Source organism: Capricornis sumatraensis, chromosome 2 (genome assembly GCF_032405125.1).
Source record: "Capricornis sumatraensis isolate serow.1 chromosome 2, serow.2, whole genome shotgun sequence".
Taxonomy (NCBI): domain Eukaryota; kingdom Metazoa; phylum Chordata; class Mammalia; order Artiodactyla; family Bovidae; genus Capricornis; species Capricornis sumatraensis.
The window spans coordinates 118,074,062-118,094,657 of NC_091070.1; the positions used below are offsets into that span (position 1 = coordinate 118,074,062).

The following is a 20,596-nucleotide window of genomic DNA, read 5'->3' on the forward strand; positions in this document are numbered from 1 at the left end:
TTCTTTACACAGCGCTCTCTAGTGTCTGCAAAAGGGCGTTAACGTCTAACCTGTTCTTATTGGCTAGTTACTGACATAGCATGTCCTTTTCATTGGCTCAATAAACCGGTTTGCCAAAGCAAACCAATAGGCACAAGCAGCGGAGTACGGCGGGAGCCAATCGCGCTGGAGTTTGTTGGGACACGCCGGCAAGCTGCCTCTCCAGTTGTCGGCTCCCCAGAGGAAAGGGGCGGTTGGTGTGGCCTCCATTGTTCGGGATCTAGGACGCCATGAGGTAAGGGTTGTGGGGTGCTCTGGAGAGGTTTCAGGTAACGACCGAAAACTTTAGGAAGTTGGTCCGAAAGGAGTCGGCGGACTGGAAAGGGCCATGTACCTGGGGGTTGCACGGAAACCTGAGAACTCCGGCTCTAAGAGAAGGGGAGGTCGGGGGCAGTGGAGGCGGGGAAACTTGGCCGGGGATGGAGGGTGGGGCCCAGGAGTCGAGAGGCGGTTTCGACTGTTCGCTCTCTGGGGGGTTCAGATGAGAGGGTGTCCTCAGGTTCCAGGAGGAGCACCCCCACGCCTCCTCTTTAGACTGAGACGGCTGGAACGTGTCTCATTCATCCTCAGTGCCAGTTGCTTGACATACACGATACGCCTGATAGATGCTTTTACTACATGAACGAATGAATAAGCAGTCACATTAGTCTGCGAAGTATTAGGGTTGGCGGGACCCGGCGATTATGGGATGTTTCTTGTAGGGCTCTCTTTAATGTGGTTTGATGTGATTCAGTTATCCAGTCATGGGGAGTGAGGCTGGACATTTGGAAGGTGTAGAAGTGTAAGTGAGAATGGGATCCTTTGGCTTCCAAAGGGAAGTGCAGAGCGATAGAGGTAGGTTAACTTGAAATCATACGGCCGGTATCGAGGAGATTGCTTCAATGAGATGAAAAGAAAGTTAAAATATGTTAATAATGCATTTCTAGGGGTGACAGAGGCCGCGGTCGTGGCGGGCGCTTTGGTTCCAGAGGAGGCCCAGGAGGAGGGTGAGTGCCAGTCCTTAGCACCTGTGCCCGTTGGTTTCCGTTTCAGTCATCTAAATAGGAGTGGAGTATCTTATCTGCCTTGTTGAGATCCAGCTGTAGTTTAGAAGTATTCTTCTCATGCTCTCTTGATAAATGAGTTTGGCCCCATTATGTGAAGTCAGTTTGATTTATGTGGTGAGTAATCTGGATTGTTTTTCCGCTTTTTAGGTTCAGGCCCTTTGTGCCACATATTCCATTTGACTTCTATTTGGTGAGTACCGTGGCTCTTCCCTGGTGGCTAAGAGGTTAAAGTGTCTGCCTCTAATGCGGGAGACCTGGGTTCGATCCCTGGGTGGGGAAGATCCCCTGGAGAAGGAAATGGCAACCCACTCCAGTATTCTTGCCTGGAGAATCCCATGGACGGAGGAGCCTGGTGGGCTACAGTCCATGGGGTCGCAAAGAGTCAGACACGACTGAGCGACTTAACTAACTTAACTTTGGCCACTATTCAATTGTTGTTTCTTGGAACCTGGTGACTCCCTGTTAATGAAGTCATGTGGTAGTTGGAGTAGAAAAAGGGAAGTTTTGAGTCATCTGTGTTGCTTTACATACAAAAAAGTGTAACCTGGGTGGGGAAGATAGGTCCTTCATGACAATTGACAGTAACATGATTATAATCTTTGTTCTGAACAGTTAATTGTATCACTGCCTTATCTGTTAATATTAGGGTCGCAAGAGTAGAAGTGTTGTAGAATTATCTCTTTTTTTGTGTTGTGGCAACAGAAAAATCTGTTGCATATTATTTTTGGCAAGTAGTATATAGTATATTTCTTGTTTAGTGTGAAATGGCTTTTCCCCGGGTCAAGCCAGCACCTGATGAAACTTCCTTCAGTGAGGCCTTGCTGAAGAGGAATCAGGACCTTGCTCCTAATTCTGCTGAACAGGTATATTCTGTTGGTTTTCTTCCTGAGATTTCATGAAGGAAGCTAGAGAAGTAAATAGCTACTTGGTGAGGTTACTGTTGTCAGAGCCTGAACTCCACAGGTTTAATCATTCTTATTTTTCATTGTGTTTAAAGGGAGAGCATCAGGTGAATGTATAAACAGATTACATGTGCGTTCATATTATTATTGGGGAATCTGTCTTTGGGATCAGAGTTTTCTCTTCTGGCATATTCAAGGCCGGGAGAGTCTGGGTGCTCTCAGAATCTGGTATAGGTGTTGATTCATCTCCTATTGAAGAAATTGGGGAAATAGTCAAACTTGATGAAAAGTTGCTTGGTATTTCACCTGAGGGTATTTTTGTTTCCTGCTATTTTTCAGGCCTCTATCCTTTCCCTGGTGACAAAAATAAACAACGTGATTGACAATTTGATTGTGGCTCCAGGGACATTTGAAGTGGTGAGTTTTTGAAGATTTAGTCCTAGGAAAGGGAAGTCATGGAAGTGTGAAAGTTTCCTTGGTTCCTGTCGCTTGATTCTTCAGATGCTTATTTAAAGCCACTCTTGGAATGGGAAAGTACAGTAGAATTCCTTTGTTGTGCTGGTCTTAGGGACCAGATTCATCATTGCTATCAGCTGGCCGTAATGAATCAGGCTTTTCATTGCTCATTTTGGAATATGATTTGAACTCTGCTACTTCCAAATCTGGGTAATAAGCTTCTCACTTGTAAGTTTTGTTTTTCCTTTCTTAAATCCCGTTTCCAACAGCAAATTGAAGAAGTCCGACAAGTCGGATCATATAAAAAGGGAACGATGACTACAGGACACAACGTGGCTGACCTGGTGGTGATCCTAAAGATTTTGCCAACATGTAAGTGTGCCTCTCTTTGGCCACAGCAGCAGAACATAGCAGTTGGATTTGAGGCATAGGGATTTAAATGGTGTGCTGTATGTGAAAGAATGTATGACTAGCTACTGCAGGACAGACTTTGCTCCCCAGGGGACATTCAGCAATGTCTGGAGATGTTTGAGGCTAACGTCTTCTGGTAGAGGCCAAGGTTGCTGCTAAGCATCCTGCAGTGGACAAGATAGACCCTACCTCCCAACCCCAAACAAAGAATTATCCAGGCCAAAATGGCATTAGTCCCACTGATAAAAATCCCTACTGTGGAAAAAAGTGTGTAAAGGAGGAGGTGTCATCGAGCCTTCAGTTTCTCTGTTTTTACAAACTTCCCCTTGTAAAAGTGTGTATTCAGTTGCTTGTCGTTGCTCCGCAGGAATCAGAGTGCAGAGTAGCTTTGAGACATAGAAAGTCTACTAAAATAATTATAATCTTCATTATCTCTTTTTCTCTTTCAATCTAGTGGAAGCTGTTGCTGCACTAGGAAACAAGGTTGTGGAGAGCCTAAGAGCACAGGATCCTTCTGAAGGTTTGAGTTTGTTGCTGAACATGTAATACAGTGGTCATAGAAGCCAGGTTTATAATTATAAGTACATTTAACAAAGTCAGGTCAGACTAGAAGGAAGAGTGAGCGCAGAGTTTTATGTTGGGAAAGTTTCTAGCGGAGATCACCAGCGTTCAAGATCTAATTGATTTCCCTTGCTTTTAAAATTCTGTGTTCTCAATTCTGACTCTGGACTGTTGCTGTTTTTTAAAAACCTGGGACTTCCCTAGTGATCCAGTTGTTAAGATTTTACACTACCAATGTAAGGGGCATGGGTTCGATCCCTGGTTGGGGAACTAAGATTCCATAGCCAAGTAAATAACAAATAATAACAGATAGATAGATCTGTTTGATAAATCAGTAGATAAATACAATATCTGTTCCCCTACCCTCATCCTGGATTTACCTTTGGTCATCTAATGGAAATGTAAGTGCAACTTCTGATTTTTCTTCTTTCAGTTTTGACCATGCTGACCAATGAAACTGGCTTTGAAATCAGCTCTTCTGATGCTACAGTGAAGATTCTCATTACAACAGTGCCACCAAATCTCCGAAAACTGGACCCAGAACTCCACTGTTAGTCCTTTTATTCCTTTGCTGTGAAACTTGGGGGAAATTCAAAATGTGGTATTAAGTGCTATTGAATTTACTTCATTTGTTGCTATTCCACATGAGACCTTTTGGGGACCCAAGTTTACCCCCAAACTTTGCTGTCTTCCTTTGTAATTTGGAAGTAGTTTTATCAGCTTGCTAATGAAATTGTCAAAAACAGCCAGGCCAAGAAAGCAGTTTGAGGACTTAAGAAAAAGGACTGAGGAAATATTTATGGAGGGGGTAGGCTTTTGGAGAAAACTGGGGCTCTTTCATGCTTCCAGATCTGGTTTAGGGGAGGAACAGTGATTTGGGGATTTGCTGATCTGGGGATATGGGGATTAGTTCAAGGGATTACCAAGTTATCCTGTCTTCCTTCTGAGTTCTTGGAGCGTGGCTGTGGAATTGAATTGCTTGCTCAGTAATCGGAATGTTTCATCTTGGTGGATGTCATGCTTGTCTTCTAGTGGATATCAAGGTGTTACAGAGTGCCTTAGCAGCCATCAGACATGCCCGCTGGTTTGAGGAAAATGCTTCTCAGTCCACGTGAGTCCCTCCCTATTTGAGTGATGATATATCCTAATCCTTGTAACTACATTGAACAGCCTGATAACCCAGTCTTTCTCTGACAACTGTTTTTGACTGATTTTCTGTCTGGATTTTGATTTTTTTCTTTACCTGAAGTACTTGGTAGCTCAACTGGTAAAGAATCCACCTGCAATGCAGGAGACCCCAGTTCGATTCCTGGGTCGGGAAGATCCCCTGGAGAAGGGAATGGCTACCCACTCCAGTATTCTGACCTGGAGAATTCCATGGACTATATGGTCCATGGTGTTGCAGATGACTCTGCATGAGTGAGTGACTTTCACTTCACTTCAAGCAACTTAGGTTGAGGGAAAGAAGGGAATAATTCTGGCATTAGCTTCATCTCTGTGCCTTAGGTATGGAAGTAAAATCTTACTGCTTTAATTTTTAAAGGTTATAGAAGGCCCGTCTTGTACAGTGTATCCTTGTAACATTTATTTGATACGTAGTAGTTTGCGCCTCTTAGTCCCATGGCCCCTATTGTGCCCCTTCCCCTTCTCTCTCCCCATTCGTAACCACTTGCTTGTTCTCTGTATCTGTGGGTCTGTTTCTGTTTCCTTTTTGTTATATTCACTGATTTGTTTCATCATCTGTTACTGCTTTTAATTCCTGGTGCATCTTATCTTCAGAGTTAAAGTTCTCATCAGACTGCTGAAGGACCTGAGGATTCGTTTTCCCGGCTTTGAGCCCCTCACTCCTTGGATACTTGACCTACTTGTAAGTAATGAAGGGCAACTGGAATTCCTGATCCACCCTATGAGTCAGTAGTTAGTCTGAAACCTACCATAAAATGAAACTTTGGTACAGATTAAAAGAAATCTTGGAGGAATGGAGGGACCAAAAAAAAAAAAGAAGAAGAAGAAATCTCATTAGTGGACAAGAAATCCAATAAAGATTCAATGTTCATTATTTCTTGGGCTTTTGGAGTATTCAATTAAATGGGTAGTTATTACTGCTCCTTTATCTTTTTCATTACTGTTGTCATTAATGTGGTAAAGGAGAGAAATTACTGAATTAGCAGTCATTTCAAAACTGCTTCTTGAACATGAAAGTTTTCCTCATGATGGTTTAAAGTTTTAATTTGTTTGAAGATAGCATTGCCACTTTATGGCACACTTACCAGATTTTCTTGTAGGGACACTATGCCGTGATGAACAACCCTACCAGACAGCCTTTGGCTCTAAACGTGGCATACAGGTACAGCATGCTGCTTTGGGGTTGGGGTTTGACTGTAAGTTGTCTTGTGTGTTCTTCTAATACCTCTCCACGTTTCAGACGATGCTTGCAGATTCTGGCTGCAGGACTATTCCTGCCAGGGTCGGTGGGTATCACAGACCCCTGTGAGAGTGGCAACTTCAGAGTACACACAGTCATGACTCTGGAACAGCAGGTACTGGTGCAGCTCTGAAATGGTCCATTGTGCCCCCCTCTTGAATATCCCGTGTCAGAAAGCAAAGGAAATGTGATCTTAGTGGTCAGAGATTTGGGGGTTCTCACAGATTTTGGTTTTGAAATTAAGATTTCTTCATCTTTCATGAAAATGAGAAAGTATTTTGATTCTCCTTGCTGATTTACTCTTACTTTGCTCTCCCTCAGGATATGGTCTGCTACACAGCTCAGACTCTGGTCCGAATCCTCTCACATGGTGGCTTTAGGAAGATCCTTGGCCAGGAGGGTGATGCCAGCTGTGAGTGGCCACTGTGGGGCAGGGGTTCATTATGATGCTCTGTGGTCTACAGAGTAACTCTGCTCAGTGCTCTCCATGTTTTCACTGTGTAGGTCATGACTTGGATGTTGGGCTGCTTGTCTGAAGTCACCTTTTTTCTCTTCTAGATCTTGCTTCTGAAATATCTACCTGGGATGGAGTGATAGTGACACCTTCAGAAAAGGCTTATGAGAAGCCACCAGAGAAGAAGGAAGGAGAGGAAGAGGAGGAGAATACAGAAGAGCCACCTCAAGGGGAGGAAGAGGAAAGCATGGAGACTCAGGAGTGACCTCCGTATCTCTTCACCTCCCCTTTTTTACCCAAGGGGAAGATTGGAGCCTAAGCTGACTGCTGCTGGGCTTTATGTGGTGGCATTTCTGAGGGAGTAAGGGAGACAGGAAGGAAGATTTTTAAAGAAAGACTCTCTAGAAGGAAGCGTCATTGCACTGGGTTCTGAAACTGTCTTAGTGATCAGAAGTCTCCCGTTTATGACCTGTGTCATCCATCTACAGTGAAGCAAGATACCAACTTTTCTTCCTAATATTCTAGAATCCCCAGCTCCTGAAACCTCTCTCAGCCAGTATTTTGTTGTTGAAATGTTGTGAACTGTGTTTGGATTTTTTTTTTTTTTCTAAGAAAAAAGATTAAAGTACTTCCTAGTAGGGCTCTTGGTACTGTTTTTCCTTGGCATCTGGCAATTGTTATTCTTCCATTTACTTTCTGTACTCTTCACTGAAAATGATGGTACTTGAGTTTTTTCATTGTGAATGCTAGATCTCAATTTGAAGCTATATTTGAATTAATGTAGAAGACTCTTAGAACACTTCCGTATACCAGAGTAAACTGGAATACCATTTAAGCATTTATTGAATGAAATATTTCTAGTAACACTGCTACAGTAGTCAAGCCAATGCAGTCAACAAAAGGGAGTAAATGGTTCATTCACCTTGACTTTGCCTGTCCTTTCCTCTCAATCCTTAGTGTAAACAAAGGAAAATTGGAAGTCACAGAGGACATTCTGCCCAGGTCCAACGACCTGCCATGTAACAGGAAGCCCCTCCCTTGTTAATGAGGCTCAGAGATGGTACAGGAAGTGGGCCTTGACACTGCTTAGAAAGAAAAATGCAGAAGCCTCAATTCATTCCTAGAAGTAAGAGCCATAATAAATCCTTTGGGATCCTGAGTCCTGCTGTACACAGGTTTCTTTGGGCCCCACATAAATGGGTAAGACTCTGAAGTGTTTCAGACAAACCACAGGGCTGCCTTTTTGATGTCCCAACACCTACAGGGAGTCCTAGCGGAGACAGGCAGCTGGGGAATAGTAGTTGTGCTACACTGTGGCCATGGGCCATCTTCTGGCCTGTTACTTGCTTGGGGAACCAGAGGGGTATACTCCTGAATCCAACATTGCTCTCCTTCGGGCTGTTTCCTTGGCCACGCTGTGGTTTAGCCTTCTCAGCCGTTCCTACAAAACAAGGTTTGCAATCAGGTAACTGCCCTGTCAAGGGTTTAGAGCTTGCTGTCAACTAGGTGCTGGAAAATATCTTAGGCTTGCTTCATCAACTCCCTTTCCCCAAAGACTAAAAATGACGGTGACTTTCATTGTGCTGGGGACTTGACACCTTTTGAAAATTGGAAAGTACCTTGAATTACTGTTAGCAGGAAACTCCTTTACCTGGGCATTCTGGAGGATGTTATTGACCAAGACGACTCGTCGTCGGGCATTAAGGAGCTTCTTCACATAGGGGTCGAGATCCAGGGCCACTTTCTGGTCCTCATTGATACGGCACAGTTCTGGGAGACAGAAGGAAGAGGCAACTAAACACCTAATGGCCTTGTTCTTGGGACAAGTAAGCTAGTAAATATTATGGAAAACACTCTTTACCACATGGATACTGTCACTAGAAACTCAGGAGTCAGTCAGCAGCCCTAGAAGCAAGGGAGAAACCCAGCCCAAGACGTTAGCAAAACAAGGTACTGAAGTCAGTTGTAGGATCCTGGGTATACAGGGATGCTTACTCACCGGTGGCTAGGTTGTCAATTTGTTCCCGGAGCTCTACTTGGCTCTCTCTGCAAAGAGGTACGAGGCCTACACGGTCAGACAGTTAATGGAACCAAAAACCTCCCCTGTGTGTTTCCCAAGTGCTTAGAGAAGCCAGCTTCTGCCTCCACCTGCACGCCGCCCCGCCAGTCGGCCCCGCCTCCAATCTGTTTCCCCACTTTTAGTCCCACCGGAACGCCAGCGAACTCATCTTGCCTCCTCCCTTTCGTGGTCCCGCCCCTAAAAAGCCAAATCAAGGAGAGGCCCCGCCCCAACCTGCCCTCCAGGGCACCTGACGGCGTGGACGTGAGAGTCAAGCTGCTGCACAGCTGGTCTCAGGAACTCGAGGAGCCCCTCGGCAAAGAGGTCGCGGCCTGCGGGCCCCGCCACGGGCGTCCCTGCACCGGACACAGCGGCGGAACTAGCGCCTGCCATCACGAACTGCCCTTACGCCCGGAACCTGCCGCGAAGGCCGCCGGGAACTTAAGCCGCGCCAAAGCGCCGCCAGGGGGCGCCTGGGGAGTGCCGGCTCTGACCCTGCCAGGGGGTTCTGGGAAATGCAGTCTCTGGAGCCAGAGAGGCGGGGCGGGACGGAGAGACGCGCAGGGACAGAGCCTAGAGCTACTGGGAGTTGTAGTTCTTTTTAGGCTTTGACGTGACTGGTGGAGAAAGTTTCCAGACTTCAAGAGCTGAAAGTGAAAGTGAAGTCGCGCAGTCGTGTCTCTTTGCGAACCGATGGACTGTAGCCCACCAGGCTCTTCTGTCCATGGGGTTTTCCAGGCAAGAATACTGGAGTGAGTTGCTATTTACTTCTCCAGGAGATCTTCCCGACTCAGGGATTGAACCCGGGTCTCCCGCATTGTAGGCAGACGCTTTATCGTCTGAGCCACCAGGGAAGTCCAAAGAAACCGTCTTGGGGGTGGTACTTTTTGTTTTCTCCAAAGTTGAAAAATAATTGCTTACATACCCTATTGTTCATAGCTTTCCCATGTTAATTTTGTGGGAAATCTAAATGATAGTCATAGTATATTTCTAAATTTAAGTGTATTTTTAATGGCACTAAAACATACACAAAACTGAATCTGAATATTATTCACCCTGAAGAAGGAATGAAATTCTGGTGTGTGCTCTGATATGGGTTAAATGTGAAGACATTATGCTAAGTGAGATAAGCCAGACACAGAAGGTCAAATATTTAATAGTCCTGCTTATATGAAGTACCTACAGCAGTCAGATTCATGGAGCTAAAATGTCGTTTTGTCTATCAGAACAGTGTTGTCAGGGACTGAGGGGAATGGGGATTTGTTGCTCAACAGATACAGTTTCAGTATTTGTTGTTGTTGAGTCGCTCAGTCATGTCCGACTCTGTGACCCCATGGACTGCAGCATGCCAGGCTTCCCTGTCCATCACCATCTCCCGGAGCTTGCTCATACTCATGTCCATTGAGTCAGTGATGCCATCCAACCATCTCATCCTCTGTTGTCCCCTTCTCCTCCTGCCTTCAGTCGTTCCCAGCATCAGGGTCTTTTCTAATGAGTCAACTCTTTGCATCAAGTGGCCAAAGTATTGGAGCTTCAGCATTAGTCCTTCCAATGAATGTTCAGGATTGAGTTCCTTTAAGATTGACTGGTTTGATCTCCTTGCAGTCCAAGGGATTCTCAAGAGTCTTCTCCAACACCACAGTTTAAAAGCACATCAATTCTTTGGAGCTCAGCCTTCTTTATGGTCCAACTCTCACATCCATCCATGACTACTGGAAAAACCATAGCTTTGACTAGACAGACCTTTGTTGGCAAAGTAATGTCTCTGCTTTTTAATATGCTGTCTAGGTTGGTCATAGCTTTCAGTTCTAGAGATGAGTAGTGGTGATAGTTTCACCATAATGTGAGTTTACTCAATGGCACTGAACCTTACACTTAAAAATTATTAAAGTGCTAATTTTTATGTAATATATATTTTGCCACAGGGAAAAAAATTTAACCTGCATGTTTCCATATTTTTATTTTTTTCTACCTTCAAATAGTTTCCTTACTTTGTGTTTCATGGCTTTCCAGAGAGTTTATATCTCTTGTTGAACTCTCAACAAGAGGCACAGCCTTCTGTCTCTAAAATCCTAATGTGTTCCAGTGGCTCACAAAAAAATGGGCATCAAAATATTCATTCTTGAGATTTGATGAAATGAAGTTCCTATTCTGAGGCAAGAAAACTGCTTGGGAATTTCTCGGTGGTACAGTGGTTAGGATTGTGTACAACACTACCCAGGACCTGGGTTTAATCCCTGGCCTAGGAACTAAGATCCGGAAAGTCTTTTTTTGTCCACATCTCATGGCGTGCCAGATTTTAGTTCCCTGTTATTGTTGTTACTCAGTCCTGTCTGACTCTTTGTGACCCCATGGTCTAAAGCACAGGCTCCTCTGTCCTTCACTATTTCCTGGAATTTGCTCAAATTCATGTCCATTGAGTCGGTGATGCTATTTAACCATCTCATCTTCTGCCACCCCCTTCTCCTTTTGTCTTCAGTCTTTTTCAGCATCAGGATCTTGTCCAATGAATTAGCTCTTTGCATCAGGCGGCCAAAGTATTGGAGCTTCGACTTTAGCATCAGTCCTTCCAATGAATATTCAAGGTTGATTTCCTTTAGGATGGACTGGTTTGATCTCTTGGCAGTCCAAAGGACTCTCAAGTGTCTTTTCCAGTACTACAATTCAAAAACATCTTTTCTTCAGCACTCCACCTTCTTTATGGTCCAACTCTTACCGTCATGCATTTCCCAGGTGGTGCTAGTGGTAAAGAATCTGCCTGCCAATATAGGAGATGTAGGAGCCATGGGTTTGATCCCTGGGTCAGGAAGATCCCTGGAGGAGGGAATGGCTACTCCCTCCAGTATTCTTGCCTGGAGAATTCCATGGACATGGACAGAGGAGCCTGGCATGCTACAGTCCATGGGGTTCTAAAGAGTCAGACATGACTGAGCAACTAACACTTTCACTTTAGTTCTCTGACCAGGGATCAAACCTGTACCCTCTGCAGTGGAAGCACAAAGTCTTAACTGCTGGACACCAGGGAAGTCCCGTGGGCCTCTTCTCTTCCCTCTTGTGTTCAGTGTGTGTCTGCATTGTGAGTTAACCAGATCTTTACCATGTCAGAAATAGCTGCTCAACCATACATTTTTTGTCTTCTGACACCAGACTTGTAATTCCTTAGAAGATTACATTTCTTTCTCAGTCCTGTAAGGCATCAGGATGACCCACCACTCACCCTGTACCTGCAGGTATCTTTGGTAAACTTTATGTGCAATACCAATATATCATTCCCTTAAAGCTAGCGATTGCAGCAGGACAGACTAAGCCAGATGACCTGCAGAGATACCTAATGAAAGTTCTTAGCTTAGATGCTTACTTATGACCTGATTAATATTACTAGCTATCTTACTTATATTCTGCCTATTTTACAAGATTATTGTTTATTCCATTACCAAATGTGTGACTAAGCTGCCAATAAAAATAGTGACAACTAGGCAACTTGAAACAATTGACCAAATATGTACTTTTATAAGATAAAAAGTTGTAAAAAAAAATCAAAAATAGTACAGCATAACTCTAGATATGAAAGAAACAAGAGGGAAACATTATCCAGGCCATAACAGACTAGTAAGACAGATGGTCCAGAGGCTTTTGGATACTGTTAACAGGGGCCTAGTCCAGTAACAGCACCTTGACTGGCCCATCAGTGAATTCTTTGCCTGACCTTGGAATGAACAGCCTTCTTTATGGTCCATCTCTCACATCCATACATGACTACTGAAAAAACCATAATTATACGCACCTTTGTAGAGGACTGGAAAATAAAGGATGTTGCCCACTACCCAGTTCTATAAGAATCAAGTCATTAGCCACTGTGGTCAGTGACCTACAGTACATCCAGAAAGGAATTCAGGATAAGGATGAGGTATTTTGTGCTCTGGGAAAACTGGGAGAACTGGCCCTCAGTTCCAAATTTTCAGGAGAAACTTTTATGAACTCAGTTTCTTGCATCTTCCCATAGTTAGACAAGCACTAAAACTGTACCCCTTGGTCAAAAATCACATAAGTTCTAGCCTTCCCCCTTAGCTCTTTGGAACAGTCCTCAGAGCTTTCTGAAAGACTGTCTCCACCTTAAAAGTCCTGCTGGTGCTGCTGCTAAGTCACTTCAGTCGTGTCCAACTCTGTGCAACCCCGTAGACGGCAGCCCACCAGGCTCCCTCGTCCCTGGGATTCTCCAGGCAAGAACACTGGAGTGGGTTGCCATTTCCTTCTCCAACGCATGAAAGTGAAAAGTGAAAGTGAAGTTGCTCAGTCATGTCCGACTCTTAGCAACCCCATGGACTGCAGCCTACCAGGCTTCTCCGTCTATGGGATTTTCCAGGCAAGAGTGCTGGAGTGGGGTGCCATTGCCTTCTCCGTTATAATTCCTAGATGGGTTTGAATAAAATTTTCCAGTTCTTTCTTAGATTGAGTGTTGATTAATTTTTTTCATTGACAACTTCGTCCTCAGGAATAAAGGTGTTTAAATCATTGTGGGAGAGTGGTGGTCAGCAGCTGCAAACCTGAGACTCAAACCACGGCAACTTTTAAAACCTAGTACACTTTTTGTTGTTTTCTGTGTTTGTTTCTCTGTATCGTTCTCTCTAGTGATTAGAGGTAAAACTCTCAGGAGAGGCTGGGGTCTTATTTTGGGAGTAAGCAGCAACGAAGTGGGTAGCTAGGGCAACAACAGCCGGCTTTCAGTAAAGGAAGCCCAGGGGAAAAAGCAGCCTGAGTGCTGAAGAGGAAAGGAAAAAGGTCAAGTCCTTGGGTCCTGTGCTGGAGACAGAGAACAGGGGCTGGCCTTGGCTGGAAAAGAGATGGATGGCCCATGTCTAGACAGGAAGCCCCCAAGTTAGGCCACAGTCCTTTCAGATACGTCTTCAAAGTAATGTCGCCAGATTGAGAAAACAGAACAAAAAACTCTGGGACACTAGGTAAATTAGAATTTCAGATAAACAACAAATAAATTTTGTAATGTAACTATCTTATCTAGTAATTCTACTTCAAAGGCTGGTTCTCTGAGGAAAATCACTCTGTGTTTTGTTTTCACGCTTTCTTTTTCACTCCTTATCACCTTGAGTTAGCTTTTTTTTTTTTTTTTTTTTAGTTAGCTGTTATATCTCATGAGGACATTGTATCAACCTCCTGACTGACTGGTCTTCTTGCTTCTAGTCTCTCTACCTTCCAGGTCAGCCTGCACTCTAAAATATCAGTCAGATCACATAATAACCCTGCTCAGAGAAAACAAATGCTGAAAGCGACTTTAGAATCCATGTTTTCTTGATTCCTTGGACAGCTCTGTGAAGGAGACTGGGCAAGGATCTTCCAGAAACCCTGACGTTTGATAACAGGTTGAAAGCTGGTGCTGGTTCAATTATTCATCCTCTAAACACTTATCAAATTCCAGGGAGAGTGGCACTCAGTTCTCACCTCAAACCGCACTCCTCCCTGCCTGTGCCCGAGTCACATAGCGGTGATCTCCTAGTCCTCGGCTTTCCCCCAGAGGCTGAAGGAAACGTGAGTCATAAAAACTCCCTGTTTCTTCTGTTCCTGAGCTCCCAGCCCCTTGTTGTTGTTCAGTTGCTTAGTCGTGTCTGATTCCTTGTGACCCCATGGACTACAGCACACCAGGCTTCCTGTCCTTCACCATCTCCCGGAGCTTGCTCAGATTGATGTCCATTGAGTCAGTGATGCCATCCAACAATCTCGTCCTTTGTTGTCCCCTTCTCCTCCTGCCTTCAATCTTTCCCAGCATCAGGGTCTTTTCCAATGAGTCAGCCCTTTGCATCAGGTGGCCAAAGTATTGGAACGTCAACTTCAGCATCCATCCTTCCAAAGAATATTCAGGGTTGATTTCCTTTAGCATTGACTTGAATCCTAAAGAATTGACTTTCTTTTAGGATTGGTTTGAACTTGCATCCGTGGACAGTGCTTAGGTTGCCTTGTCCCCTTCTTGCTGGATAGCTTCAGATGGTTCTGGGGGTACGTCCATAAGAAATCTCTGCACCAGGCTATGCTGAGTGCTGCTGTGGCTCAGGCAGTACAGCCGTTATCAAATCCAAGTTTGTGTGCCTGATGAACAGTGAGGCTGAGACTTCACAAGTTTGGGAGCAGAGAAAGGTTTATTGCAGGGCCATGCAAGAAGAACGGGATGGCTCATTCTCAAAAGACCTGAACTCCACAAAGGGTCTCAGGGAAGAGTTTTTAAGGAGAAGGTGGGTGAGGGGAGTTGCAGGTTGTGCACAGTTCTCTGCTTGGTTGATCATGAGGTAATAGGGTAGTGTCTCAGGGATTAACATATCAGTCATCGTGCTCTAGTTGGTCTGGCGACTACAGTCTCATAGTCATCAAGTAATTAATTTTTTCCATTTGGTGGGAATCTTGGCATCTGTAAAACAGCTCAGGAAATTTCCATCAGATACTTTTATCTAGGCATTTTAGGGGGAAACTTAAGATTCTGTGATTACCATATGGCTGATTTACTGTTTAAATTCTCACCAGTTCTCCTGGCCCAACTCCTGTATTTTGTCCTTACAAGTTCACATCTTTTCACTCAATTCTTCTTCTTTTTTTTTTTTTTAATATTTAGAGTTATTGTACTATTTATTTATTTACTTTGGCCATGCTACATGGATTGCAAGATCTTAGTTCCCTCACCAGGGACTGAACTTGTGCCCTTGGCATTAAAAGCACAGAGTCCTAAGGAATTGCCTGCCAGGGAATTCCCTCACTCAATTCTTGAGCCAGGATTTTGGGACCCAGGGGAGGCCTGGGAGACTACAACTTTTACAAGGAAGAGGCAGGCAGAGGAAGTAGGGGGCGGGGTCTGTCAAGAGTAGGTCCTACAGGGTCTTGTTTTATTGTTCATTACAGTGTCCTCTTCCTGGCAAGGTCAGGCTTCAGTAGCTGTGGAATCTGAGCTATAGAACCCAGGACACCTGCGTGTAAATCAAATGTTTTTCTATCATAGGCATTGTTGTATGCTAGTTTTAAAAATCAATCCAGTTGTTGGATGTGTGGTCAGGTACCTTCCCAGGTCATTCACCTTCCCAGGTCATTCAGTAGGTAAAGAGTCCGCCTGCAATGCAGTAGACTTGGGTTCAATCCCTGAGTCAGGAAGATCCCCAGGAGGAGGGCATGGCAACCCATTCTAGCATTCTTGCCTGGAGAATCCCATGGAGAGAGGAGCCTGGCAGGATACAATCCACAGGGATGCAAAGAATCACACGTGACTGAAGCGACTGAGCACAAGCATGGGCTCTAGAGCACAGGCTCAGCAGCTGTCATCTGCATGGGCTTAGTTGCCCTGCAGCTTGTGGCATCTTCTTGGACCAGGGATCGAACCTGTGTCTCCTGCACTGGCAGGTGGATTCTATCCTGCTGAGCCTCCAGGGAAGCCCTAGCAGTTTTCTAGGTATGGGAAGAAGCGAGAGTCTGGGCTTATTGAAATAATTCCTTTGAGGGACTTCCCGGCAGTCCAGTGGTTAAGACTCTGCACTTCCACTGCAGAGAGCATGGGTTTTATTTCTGGTTGGGGAACTAAGACACCACAGGGCAGGAGGGCAGTCAAAAAACAGAAGAAGGTGGAAACTATTCCCATGCTCCTTAGTTATCAAAGGATAGGGCCAATATCCTGTTTTTCTCCATCCCGAATCCCCTCACGGTGCATCCCTGGGGCAGCTGCAGTGGCTGAGAGCTCGATGGCTAGCCTCAACATCACTTGCTTACTGAAAAGGCAGAGCATTCTGGGTCCACAGCAGGTTAACGGCTGTCCAATAAATGCCACCAGCAACCCCCACCCAAATCTTTCCACTTTAGACACCAGCCTCTAGGCTAGCTCAGGTTTACCTGTAATTTTACCAGACTGGCTCTAAGTCAGAGATTCCCATGACCCCCCTCCTGGCTAAACTCAGATTTGGCCGCTTGCCACTCAAAAGCCAACACTGGAGACAAGTGATGGTAGGAATGGAAAGCTTGCTTTATTTTGGTGGCTGGCAACATGGGGAGATGGTGAACTCACATCCAAAAACTAACTCGGAGGATTCTGCTTTGACCATGTTTTTAAAGGGAGAATCATTTGGGGAGGGGTTCGGAGTCTTCATTCTGCTGCACGCGGACTTTCTTCTAATTGCTTGGTGGTGGTAGTGCGGTGTTCCTAGAATCTTGTGCTCGGCTTGAAGTCCCCATTCTCCACTTGAGTGGGGGCCTTAGTTCCTGCTGAAGAACTCAAACGTATTTTGTTGGAAAGAGTGTGAAGCTTCCATGTCCTCTCCAGGCATGACATTCTCCTCAATTCTCCATATGCTCATCAGCTGTAAACTCTTAGAATCAAGAGAGCTTTTGGTTTTCAGGAAATTTTCAGTACATACACATGAATCATCAGCCTTTGGTGATTCATAGGCAACCTCCAGCCCTTCTCCCCTCCGTGGAGGCTGGGGAGTGGGACTGAAAGTCCCTTCCCTCTAATTACCAGGTTGGTTCTCCTGGTAACCAACCACTATCCTTTTGCTGTTGTTCAGTTGCTCAGTTGTATCTGACTCTTTTCTGTCTCATGGACTGCAGCACGTCTGGCTTCCCTGTCTGGTCCAAACCACTTCATTAACAAAACTCAGTCTCCAGCCCGTCTCCTGTCCCCAGAGGTCTGGGGAAAGGAATGAAAGTTCCAAGGCTTTAATGATTTGACTGATTGCCCTGGCAACTAGCCCCAGTCCACTCCCTTAGATTACCTGGAGCTTTCAAAAAGCCACCTTATTAACATAAAAAAAAGACATCTTTATTCGTCTTTGTTGTTGTGTCTCAGTTGTGTCTCAGTCCCTCAGTTGTGTCCAGCTTCCCTGTCCTTCACCATCTCCTGGAGCTTGCTCAAACTCACGTCCATCAAGTCAGTGCTGCCATCCAGGCATCTCATCCTCTGTCCTCCCCTTCTCCTCCTGCCTGCAACCTTTCCCAGCATCAGGATCTCTTCTAATGAGTTGGCTCTTCTCATCAGATGGCCAAAGTATTGGAGCCTCAGCTTCAGTATCAGTCCTTCCAATGAATATTCAGGACTGGTTTGATCTCCTTGCAGTCCAAGGGACCCTCAAGAGTCTTCTCCAACACCACAGTTCAAAAGCACCAATTCTTCAGTGCTCAGCCTTCTTTATGGTCCAACTCTCACATCCATACATGAGCACTGGAAAAAACCATAGCTTTGACTAGATGGACCTTTGTCAGCAAAGTGATGTCTCTGCTTTTTAATATGTGGACTAGGTTGGTCATAGCTTTTCTTCCAAGGAGTAAGTGTCTTTTAATTTCATGGCTGCAGTCACCATCTGCAGTGATTTTGGAGCTCAAGAAAATATAGTCTGTCACTGTTTCCATTGTTTCCCCATCTATTGGCCATGAAGTGATGGGACCAGATGCCATGATCTTAGTTTTCTGAATATTGAGTTTTAAGCCAGCTTTTTCACTCTCCTCTTTCACTTTCATCAAGAGGTTCTTTAGTTCTTCTTTCCTTTCTGCCATAATGGTGGTATCATCTGCATATCTGAGGTTATTGATATTTCTCCTGGCAATTTTGATTCCAGCTTGTGCTTCATCCAGCCCAGCGTTTTGTATGATGTACTCTGGATATATAAACAGGGTGACAATATATAGCCTTGATGGACTCCTTTCCCAATTTGGAACCAGTCCATGGTTCCATGTCCAGTTCTAACTGTTGCTTCTTGACCTGCATACAGGTTTCTCAGGAGGCAGGTAAGGTGGTCTGGTATTCCCATCTCTTTAAGAATTTTCCACTATTTGTTGTGATCCACACAGTCAGAAGCTTTAGCATAGTCACAGGAAATTCTAAGGACTTTAGCACCTTGTGGCAGGAACTGGACTGATGACCAAACATATAATATGTCTTGTGTAAGTCCCATCATAGCACTCTTGTTTAGTTGCTAAGTCATGTCCAACTCTTGCAGGACCAAATGGACAAGAACTGGACATGAAACAATGGACTAGTTCAAAACTGGGAAAGGACTATGACAAAGCTTTTCATACTGTTCATGAGATTCTTGAGAATAGCTATGACAAACCTAGACAGCATATTAAAAAGCAGAGACATCACTTTGCTGACAAAGGTCCATCTAGTCAAAGCTATGGTTTTTTCCAGTGCTCATGTATGGATGTGAGAGTTGGACCATGAAGAAGGCTGAGCACTGAAGAATTGGTGCTTTTGAACTGTGGTGTTGGAGAAGACTCTTGAGAGTCCTTTGGACTGCAAGGAGATCCAACCAGTCAATCCTAAAGGAAATCAGTTCTGAATATTCATTGGAAGGACTGATGCTGTAGCTGAGGCTCCAACACTTTGGCCACCTGATGAGAAGAACCAACTCATTAGAAGAGAGCCTGAAAAAAAAAAAAAAAAGAAGAGAACCTGATGCTGGGAAAGATTGAAGGAGGGAGGAGAAGGGGAGGACAGAGGATGAGATTGTTGGATGGCATCACTGACTCTTCACTTGCTCATGAGTTTGAGCAAGCTCCGGGAGTTGGTGATGGACATGGAAGCCTGGCATGCGGCAGTCCATGGGGTCGAAATGAGTAGGACAGGACTGAGTGGCCTAATCTTACCCCCACTACCTGCATCCAAGAGAGACTAGGGGTTAAGACAAGGAAGGGACTTTATCTGGGGAACTGACTGAGAAGATGGGAGGCTAGTGCCTCAAAATAACCATCTTGTCGAGGTCTGGATGCCAGGATCTTTTGTAGACTTAGAGAGAAAGAGGCAAAGAGGAAGGAAAGTCAAAGGCAGAAGAGAGAGGGAGAGGCAAGTAAAGTGAAAGGGTCTTCAGTCTTGCAAAACATCTCCAAGGGCATGACCAGTTTTTGGAAGGGGTGTGTTAATCTCTTCTATTCATAGGTGGGCAAGGTCAGATTAAGAAGAGGTGGCAAGAATACACAGAAGAACTATATAAAAAAGATCATGACCCAGATAACCACGATCACTCTAGGTGATCACTCACCTAGAGCCAGACATCCTGGAATGTGAAGTCAAGTGGGCCTTAGGAAGCATCACTACGAGCAAAGCTAGTGGAGGTGATGGAATTCCAATTGAGCTGTTTCAAATCCTAAAAGAGGATGCTGTTAAAGTGCTGCACTCAATATGTCAGCAAATTTGGAAAACTCAGCAGTGGCCACAGGACTGGAAAAGGTGTTTTCATTCCAATCCCAGAGAAAGGCAATGCCAAAGAATGTTCAAGCTACCACACAATTGCACTCGTCTCACATGCTAGGAAAGTAATGCTCAAAATTCTCCAAGCCAGGCTTCAATGGTACATGAACCGTGAACTTCCAGAAGTTCAAGCTGGTTTTAGAAAAGGCAGAGGAACCAGAGATCAAATTGCCAACATTGGTTGGATCATTGAAAACACAAGAGTTCCAGAAAAACATCCACTTCTGCTTTACTGACTACGCCAAAGTCTTTGGGTGGATCACAACAAACTGAAAAATTCTTCAAGAGATGGGAATACCGAAGGAGGGAACAGACAGAGCTGGACTCCGTCTTAGGCCAGGCTGCGAACATTAAGCTACACACATGGTCACCCTCCCAGTGGACTCTGAAATTTGTGCCCAGTGTCTATAGAAATGGCATGCCAGGGAGGGGGGTTCATGTTTGGGAACACATGTAAGAATTAAAGATTTTAAAATTAAAAATAAAAATAAAAAATAAAATAAAATAAAATAAAAATGGAGGCAGGTCGAAAAGACATCTCAAGAAAAAAAAAAAAAAAAGAAATGGCATGCCAATGGAAAACCAGACCCCTGGACAAAAGAGCCTCAGGACTTGGACTCTCCGTTGCCTAAAAGAATATGCTAGTTGTTTCTGTAACAGAACAAAGGGGTAAATTCCATTATGTTTAAGACCACAGGCCTATTGATAAATACCCATTGTTTATCTAGTCTTGTGACCCATGAATCATGAGTTAACTTTGATCATATCTCTCTTTTACCTTGTCCAGACTAGTTTCAACGAATTTGGGGAGGTGGTGTTGAGCAAATACACTTAGGCTGTATAAGGTTTTCACAAAAACTGGTCGGGGTCCTTGGCTAAGAGGAGAATCTGCCTTGGGCCCGGAAGGTGTAATAAACTGCACTGCACAATCTGCATTGTCCTTCTGAGTGAGTTTTTTTCCCGGAAGGCATGGCTACAACATTTGTTGCATTGGCCGGGAAACTCCTCACTTTGAGGAGACA

General features: G+C 44.6%; 2 protein-coding genes across 2 annotated transcripts; one reads left to right on the forward strand and one right to left on the reverse strand.

Moving 5' to 3' along the window:
* The first annotated feature begins 189 nt into the window (after window positions 1-189).
* ILF2 (interleukin enhancer binding factor 2) lies at window positions 190-6,949 on the forward strand. The gene is made up of 14 exons (XM_068964498.1): window positions 190-274; window positions 966-1,025; window positions 1,233-1,275; window positions 1,844-1,948; window positions 2,327-2,404; window positions 2,713-2,815; window positions 3,309-3,374; window positions 3,849-3,965; window positions 4,448-4,526; window positions 5,195-5,282; window positions 5,701-5,762; window positions 5,841-5,955; window positions 6,162-6,252; window positions 6,399-6,949. Exons 1-14 carry the CDS (start codon window positions 270-272, stop codon window positions 6,557-6,559), a joined length of 1,173 nt encoding a protein of 390 aa, XP_068820599.1. The 5' UTR covers window positions 190-269; the 3' UTR covers window positions 6,560-6,949.
* A 189-nt stretch (window positions 6,950-7,138) lies between these two features.
* SNAPIN (SNAP associated protein) lies at window positions 7,139-8,761 on the reverse strand. The gene is made up of 4 exons (XM_068965360.1): window positions 8,604-8,761; window positions 8,294-8,340; window positions 7,946-8,064; window positions 7,139-7,735 (listed from the first exon to the last, which is right to left on the reverse strand). Exons 1-4 carry the CDS (start codon window positions 8,744-8,746, stop codon window positions 7,634-7,636), a joined length of 411 nt encoding a protein of 136 aa, XP_068821461.1. The 5' UTR covers window positions 8,747-8,761; the 3' UTR covers window positions 7,139-7,633.
* Between the last annotated feature and the right edge of the window lie 11,835 nt (window positions 8,762-20,596).